Source organism: Trematomus bernacchii, unplaced genomic scaffold, assembly GCF_902827165.1.
Source record: "Trematomus bernacchii unplaced genomic scaffold, fTreBer1.1, whole genome shotgun sequence".
NCBI lineage: Eukaryota > Metazoa > Chordata > Actinopteri > Perciformes > Nototheniidae > Trematomus > Trematomus bernacchii.
This window is the reverse complement of record NW_022987840.1, coordinates 2180421-2188981: the sequence shown is the minus strand read 5'-3', so window position 1 is coordinate 2188981 and position 8561 is coordinate 2180421. Positions and strand designations below refer to the sequence as shown.

The following is an 8561-nucleotide window of genomic DNA, read 5'->3' as shown; positions in this document are numbered from 1 at the left end:
TGTAACTAAAATGTTATTTGAGATATTTTGCCAACAACTCTACACTTCTTATTGACATTGTATGAGAACATTTTTTTTTAGTCAAGTATAAGAAGACTCAATACTTGTGGATATACAGTTTAAGTCCCTATAGGAGAGTTTTCTTTAGGGCCTGTTGTGAAGTATGCATGTGCTTTTAACTCTTAGGGCTATATCTCCTTGACTGGCCTCTTTACTGCTCTTTCTGAATGGGCGGATAGTGTAATAGATTCTCTCCAGTGACATGTGGATGGTGTGAGAGAGAATGGGCAGCAGGTTCACGGTGGCACAGTGTAAGTGGGCTGAGGGAGGGACTGAAAGAGGGCTGGCAGATGGGTGACACAGACTTGGTGAAAGGACATCTGGCACCTTAACTTCCCAGCGGAAAAACAGGATCGAGAGAATAGGACCAATTCATGTAGAACCACATGTCTGTAAAACAACATATCTCCAGCTCGATGTTGAGAACAGTCACACACCTCCTGCTTTGAATGAAAAAACAATGCAGGTGTCTGTTGGCGAGGACACTTATAGGTGAGGCAGAGGCTAAATCATGTTGTTTATCTGAAGTGCTGACAGAGACAGCTGGGAGATGTGTGTGTGTGTGTGTGTGTGTGTGTGTGTGTGTGTGTGTGTGTGCGTGTGTGTGGACAGTATTAACTTGCATGAGACCAGCCAACACCCACCCACCCAAAGATAACCTTTTCTGCAGCCATCACTTTCTTTTATTCTTAAACAAGCCTTCTTTTATTTATAATTGAGTTGCTGTGTTTAAAGCCTTGCAGGCATTTCACTACCCTAACATCAAAGATATCCAAGTAATAGCCCACCTTAATCCTTAATAACAATAAGTCTAGCTGAAAGGAACTGCATTGAATACAGAGCAGACCAACATAGTGTGTGTGAGGACAGTATTGGCCTTTTATTAATAAGAATGCACCAAAGCAAAACTCCTCTTTTGATACTTAACTCTGCAGATACCACATCTGTGTTTTTTTTTATATATATATATATATATATATATATATATATATATATATATATATATATATATATATATATATATATATATATATATATATATATATATATATATATATATATATATATATACATACATATATACATATATACACCTCTTTCTATCTTACTGTGCAATACAGAAATACATATTTGCCTTGTTTTTTCTCAATTAAAAGCATGTAGAATTCTGCTTGTTTTTACTAGTCTATACAGTTGTTCAAAAGTAAAACCCTTTCTTCCTGTGCAAAGTAACAATAATATAACTTTTATGACTTTAAGGGATGAGTATTTCCCAATGTCTCAAACCAAACAAATAAAACTAGTTTAAACCTTACATCATGCTTCTATAGACTAACACACGGGTAATTGGATGTAATATGAGGTTAGCAATTACTGCTATTAAATCTGTTATTAAATGTTAAATATCACCGACAGAGGTGGTTGATTTGTTACTGTAATTAATGAGGGTTGGTCAAATCAAGAGTGCCTTTCACCCAAAAAGTGAATTGAACTTTGTACAATCTGTTGAGCACATTTTAAATCCTTACAGGAGAACAAATATTTGCATTTGGAAACAGCTCAATTGAATATTGTTGGTGCTGGTCGTTAAAAGCTCATGATCCTTCATAGAACATACTTTCACAAATGTCTCTGGAAGAGGCATGTGGCTGAGTCCGAGGCCGACACTCCCAAACAAACCTGTCTTACTGGCTGATGAGCGGTTATGTGCAGACTGAGAGCAGCACCTACAGAACATCTGGAAACACAGACGCAGAATTCACTGTTGATACTTGGCATGGATGCTCTTCTTCACAACATGCTAAGATAAAGTTACACATGTCAATGAACACGCTTGTTTATTAGACATCTAGAAGAGCAGAGCTCAAACCCATGGCAATGGCATGTTGACAATGGAAACCTGGCCCTCAAATAGTTTCAATTTCCTGCTATGTAAAAAGGCTGTGGCTGGCAGCAGTGTGAGTGTGTGTGAGTGTGTGTGTGTGCAAATATGTGCATCCTCAGCTTAAGGAGTCCGGAATCACTGGGAAGGCCATGTGGAATAACTCAATTGTCCCAGTTAAGCATTCATGAATACTAAACTCAACCTTGAATGGAACATTCCTATCGGAGCTTTCCATCTTGAAGATTTCCTCGCCGATTCATAATAGCACAGCTGAATAGGGTACGTTACATACAAAAAAAGTACTCATGTTTTCCGGTTAAAATAGAGCCGATTGCATTTTTATTCTAAGCATTGTCATATTAACGTCAGCATCCAAATGGCGGTAACTTTTCAAATATACTGTACATCTTTAGATTAACATAAATATACACAATAAAGCACTTTATGGTAAACAATTATTGATTAACGTATCTGTTTAGATTCAAAAATGTAAATGCTAATCATTTGCTATGTGGAAAATGCATTGTAATCCTTGCACAGACACTTGGCCAACAAAGCTGATTCTGATTTCATGATAGTATGATGGTTATGATAGTGATTCCTTGGTTAAAGTAGTTCCTCCCTTTTGCAGGACATTCAGACTTCCTGTACTCCACAAACCAGATTAGCAGGCACTGAAACATCTGCAAAGTAATAGAAAAACAAAACTGCTTCAGAAACAGTAGAATGTATGGTGACAAGCAACATCTTTAAATATGGGTCTGTGCACTGAACAACCTTGAAAATGTTTTTTTTGGCCCAGGAATTAGATGTATATCTTTACAGAACACAGGTTGAGGGTAAACTATAGAAAGAAATGTGTTGATACCTATTTTTCTAGGCTTGGGGAGATTCAGGTTGTTCATGATGTTCACAAACTCATCCGCGCTTTTGGTCAAGCGCGGGTTGAACCTGCGCTCTTCACCGACCGTAGACGCCGTCTGACCTGATACACAAAGACAAAAACCGCCCAATTCATCAGCATATTGACCCGTCAGATATTAGCTCATCAGTATGCATTGAATATCATTTTTGAAATGAATATAATATACATAATACAACATATAAATCACCTATTCAATTATTATATATTTTCATAGGTTGGGCTATTTAGCTGTATTTAGAGTCACTAAAAGTAGCCTCCCCTTTACCAGGTGAAACATTAAAGTGATGTACTCTTGAAATGTATTTTGAAATGGGCTTTTCTACATAATGATTAACTTTAATTGTTGTATTTGAAGTAGATTCATATTAATACTTCTATACCTTTGAATTAAATGTATAGATGTTTTCAAGGGGAGTATTATGAGGTACTTATCCATGTCGATGGAAGCCTGAGGAGCTATGGATTAGTACCTCATACAACCCAAATAAATAAATATATTTAAGTAAGTTAGTAAGTAAGACTTTGAATGCAAGGCTATAACAGAATATGTTTACACTGCTCTTATACAAGGAAAATATCAAAATTCTTCTTCCAACAATGTTAAAAGGTAAATTATTGTCAGGAACGACATGTCTGAAAATCTTGACCAATTTGCACTTGTATTTGTACAAGCACCCATACAAACAATGGGTGTTTCTCAATTGCGAGTACGCTTGCTTGGTAGCACATGTCTGCCGAGCATCTTGCTTCAGAAGCGAGTCAAGAATACTTCCTGGCATTCGGAAAACAAAGTGTGGAACACGCTAGCAAGTGTGCAGGTGTGCGTCATATGAGAGGCCCCGCCTTACATCTTCCGCCACAGATTTGGGGAAATTGGTCCGTGCGCAAAGCATTGTGGGGATTTTAAGACCGCGGAGTCTACTCATGTGCAGCCTCGATATTTCTCCAAACGGAGTACGCCGGGCTCGGTAGATTTCCAAGTATGCTGGAGATTGGAACAGTACTTCGGCGGCACTCGATGACGTAGTATGCTTGAAATAGTGGCTCTGAAGCAGCTTTACTCGCGATTGAGAAACACCCACTGTGTCTACCAAATCAGTACTGATTGCTACAGGTTTGAATATACTGGCAAAAGCTTTGAAAAGTATGCAGGTTCTGCTGTAAATGTTCATAACCAGTGACTCTACAGTATGAGATGTGATAAAAACCTTCAGATGTGTGTTTTTCATCTAACCTAAGTAGTCATGTGCTGGGTAGACGAGGCACTGGTCTGGCAGAGTGAAGATCTTCTGATGGACTGATTCATAGAGCTTCTTCGCACAGCCTGAATTAGAAACAACAATTTGCAAAGATGAAAGCAACTCCAAAATAAAACAGTCACAATACTGACCTCTTGTGTTCATCTATAAGTATTACAACAATAACTGCTTTCTCTTTTGACCAGTGTGCGGGGAAAACAATTTGCAATTTTATGATTTTATAAGAAAAAGTGTATGTCTACCCTGCTGAAAGTCTGTCCTGCCACAGCCTCTGATGAGCAGAGCGTCTCCAGTAAAAGCCATGCTCTGATCGCCAGACACCAGCAACATGCAGCCATCAGTGTGTCCTGGTGTGTCTCTCACTGTCAGATACTACAGCGGGAGAAGAGACAAAGGCATGTGAACATTTGTTTATCAAGCCATTTTAAACAAAAAGGTACAGTTCTTTACAGAGAAACAGATGATGCATATCCAAAATACAATATCCAGAATACTGATACAGATCAAATCAAGATACAAAATACTGAAAAATGCACAACACTACAAGCAATCAATCCTCTTTCATTCTATTTGTTATTAAGATTGTTTTGCACTGATTCCATGCAAGGAAAAAAGTAATAAATTCTTCTCACATGTTTTCCAAAGGAGATCTTGTCTCCCTCTGACAGGAGCATGTCTGCAGAGGCACCACTGTATTTGGAGATTGCACTCTTCAGCCCAACCAATCTTTTCTTCATCAGCCCAGTGCTTGTGATGTGGTCCGCATGGCAGTGGGTGTTTACTATCAGAAAAAAGAAAATAGTAAAAGGCTTCCACAGGGTTTGGCAATAAAATCATGAATACCTTGAATACAAGTCTGCGGTATACATTACTACCTTTTCAGGAGGTTATGTTTTTAGGTTCAGTTTGTCAACAGGATTACAGAAAGAAGCACTGTCCCGATGCTCATTAAACTTAGCAGAATGGGGATGCATGGGGAAAGGAAAAATCCAATTTAATTTTGGAGTGCAACCAATTTACAGTTCAGATGTTTTGACATGAGTAACCCAGAATCTACAGAGTACAAGGCGCCTGGCTTATCTGAGTTTACAGTTTTAGTTTTAGGAAAAGTGAGGTTCACTTTGAGCATCCAGATTGTAGGTGAAGTTATTCCACGTGATAATAACCATTTTCTTGAGCAAAGTTCCTCCTTACTTTGCGGAATAAGCAAAATGATCTAGAAAAACGTTCCCTACAGCTTACTGCTCCAGTAAAAGGGTTGCATTATCCTTGAGTATATTGCTGCAACATACCTCATAGGATTATGTTCAGTGTTAATGTATATATTTAAATAAACACATACTAAAAGAGAGGTTTTTTATGCTCAATGACATGATGGGACACCACATATTGAAAATGAGTTGGAATCTATGAAATAACACCATATCTCTTAGCCCAGCCTCAGAAAGTTAAGGTACCTGCCACTTTTAGATTGAGTCCCAGTTCATGTATGAGCTTCAGGTCCCTGTCGATAGTCTCCAGTACAGGATCGATGAGGACTGCCTCCTTGGTCTCTGTGTCTGCCAGCAAGTAGGTGTAAGTGCTGCTCTCTGATTCAAACAACTAAACAGGAAAAGGGTAAGGTTATGACACAGGAGTGACTCAGCAAATCTTTACAAAGAATGAGTGGTAATGATGCACGTTCTCCACATAGTGTGTGCCGAGATGTGGGAGATAGCGAGAAAGAACTACAGGAAGAACAGATTATGATGTAAAGTTACTTGTTGACAATGCAAAGTGAGGTTTTGAAGTAGTTGGAAAGTTAGAAGTATTAGTGATAGATAGATATTTAGTATTTGGAACTAAATGACACATGCTGTATATTAAAAAAACGAAAAATATCAACTTGACAAAGCAATCATAAATTTGCTTTATCCAGAGTACTTAATTGTACTCAAGTTTGTACTGAGTATTTACATTTTATTCAACTTCTATCTTTTAATCCACTAGATCTAAGAGAGAAATATTGTTCTTTTTGAATCCACTATCACCAATAGTCTCATTTGTATCAATAGTCTGATAGCTTTAGTTACTCATTAGATTACAGTTTTCATACCTATCCAGTCCAGTGAAAACCACGTATCTCCAGATAAGTTGATCTTGAATGTTTGTGATGAACTAAACCTTAATGGGTTGAGAAAATGATCATACTTTTTAGGTGACTATTTAAAAACCTTCTTGGATCAGCTTGAGAATGGTTTGTAACTGCTTTTTTTTTGCTCACGCAAAGTTTTTAGTGTCATGTGGTTCTCATAGGAGAGTGAGGCAGCATCTGACCATTTTATATGCTAAAATTAAACTACCCAAAAGCATATAAAGAAGCACCTTATCACAAAATCAATATATAAGGCAGCAGTATTATTAATCATCATATATAATGGTAAAACATTGACAGGTAACATTTTGCTGCCAAATATCTACGTTAGTGATAATACTTCCATAACTTTAAGTTTTGAAGGCAGGACTTTTACTTGTACAGGAATATTTTCATTGTGTGGTATTAGTATGTGTACTAATGCAAGGATCTGAATACTTCTTTTAGCACTGTCTGGAGCTTTTGAACGTGACATTAAGTTGAGATTGTTTTGTCAACTAGCTGCATACAAGGTAAATGATTACAGTAACAACTCCAAAAGTTATCTGTCCTCTGCTGTAACTCTCTCTGAATTAGGCTGGACAGCAGGCACACCTTCATGTCCACTGCTGTGTTATTATGTTAGAACCATTGGCTTTACATTACAGTACAGTCCATCAAGTTTGCAACGTTATTGCAACATTTTGAGCACATTAGAGAAGTCAAATTTAGCTATGTCCCTACAACCCTCCACAGACATGATCGTAAAGTTTGGCTCCATTTTAATACATTGAATGCAAAAGGGGTATCAGCAAGATAATGGAGCTATCAGCAAGATAATGGAGCTAACAGCGAGCTAACTCCACCTAGCTCCCTTCCTTTAGCTACAAAAACAAACATTGCATTTAAAACCCTTTAGGCCTACTTGATAAAAAAACTATTTACTGAAGAACAACAATGCAAAGTTATATTTATAATACCGTACTTGTCTGAACAGCAGTCCTTCGGTCAGCGCCATCCTGGAGCAGTATGATCTGCTGGTAGCTCTTAGCGGGTCGGTGACAGCACTCAAGCCGGGACAGAAGCGCCTAATCTCGGCCGCTGCGTAACTCGAACCCTCGGTGATTGCTCTGAGGCGGAGCGTGAGAGCCAGAGCCCGTTGGACTGGTTTCACTCTGCTTATTACCGAGCACATTGTTATTCGCCGGTTATTTTTTCTGACTGCTTAACCCGATGATTATCTCAAGGAGGACATTCATGTATTTGAAATAATCCGATAGGCTGTGAGGCTGTAGCCGCTTTATCCTCGAGCCAAGAAAACTCAAAAGCTCAAAGTCGTTTGAAAGCTTGTCTCTCACCTTGGAAGTAACCCAGAGACAATATTGGTGCTGCATAGTCAATAACTTTTACAGCAGCTGTAACTGGGGCCATAACCAATGTTTGTTGTTACTGAGCAATGTGGGTTAGTCCTCTACAGTTCAGCAGGTCCTTCTTCCTCCTCCACACCCAGATTAGATACAAATTACCTACAGTCTGCAAAGTCAGGTCATGTCGGTCTATTGCAGTGCACAATAATCAGCCATGCATGCTCACAAAGGCATGCACCCACACGCCACATATAGTCGTCTGCAGCGGTGGCCTACGTGACTGTGTTGGCATACTTTTATCAGGAAGTCTCATAACCCAAAACAAAACTGGTTACGATCGTTAACGTGCAGCCATTAATGCTGTCACCTGACATGACCTGACATGACCTGACATACTAGTTTTTTTCCATTTAATTTAATTGTGCGGTCCAGGACCATGATTACATGATTTAGAGAATACAAAACACCTTAGTTAAATAATAATTACAAATAAAAAACAACAACTTTAAAGCATATTAAAGGTCACCTATACATGAGAGTGAACACATGCGTCACTTCTGGGCAAAAAGTACGGCTCCGCCCACTTTTGGGGGAAAACAAAGCTGTAATTTGAATGGCGGTCAATGCAAATTCTGAAGTTTTTGCCAATCCGATCAGAAATGTAAGAAAACCGTGGATTTTTGAATCTGCAAAGAGCCCGATTACAATGGCCAGACAGGCAAACAATTACATTAAATCATTGGAAATCGACGATCGGGCTCGATATATGGTTAAATATAGCAGTAGGCGATCGATGTCCATAGATGAGTGACATCTACGTCACTTTACGGCCCCGCCCACCTTTTGGGGAAACCAACGCTGTCATTTGAATGGCGATCAAGCCTGAAGCCACAGAGCTCTTCTTTGATGGAGCGTCCACACAGCAGCATTAAAAAAATCTTGGAGGTGGGCG

The 8561-nt window shown here is 38.8% G+C and overlaps 1 protein-coding gene across 1 annotated transcript; it reads right to left on the bottom strand.

The window, feature by feature from the left end:
- Window positions 1–2253: 2253 nt before the first annotated feature.
- Window positions 2254–7885, bottom strand: ethe1 (ETHE1 persulfide dioxygenase). Its single transcript, XM_034112751.1, has 7 exons — window positions 7228–7885; window positions 5587–5731; window positions 4762–4910; window positions 4372–4501; window positions 4105–4194; window positions 2814–2930; window positions 2254–2628 (listed from the first exon to the last, which is right to left on the bottom strand). Exons 1-7 carry the CDS (start codon window positions 7435–7437, stop codon window positions 2582–2584), a joined length of 888 nt encoding a protein of 295 aa, XP_033968642.1. The 5' UTR covers window positions 7438–7885; the 3' UTR covers window positions 2254–2581.
- Window positions 7886–8561: the final 676 nt, after the last annotated feature.

What these genes read in the sequence shown, in the direction of transcription:
- ethe1 (XM_034112751.1), bottom strand. Translation starts at nt 7,437, where the DNA reads ATGTGCTCGGTAATAAGCAGAGTGAAACCAGTCCAACGGGCTCTGGCT. An exon ending in CAGGACAGACTTTCAGCAGG is followed by an intron (nt 4,195 to 4,371) that starts GTAGACATACAC and finishes TTTCTAATTCAG; the next exon opens with GCTGTGCGAAGAAGCTCTAT. An exon ending in CCCCAAGCCTAGAAAAATAG is followed by an intron (nt 2,629 to 2,813) that starts GTATCAACACAT and finishes ATTACTTTGCAG; the next exon opens with ATGTTTCAGTGCCTGCTAAT.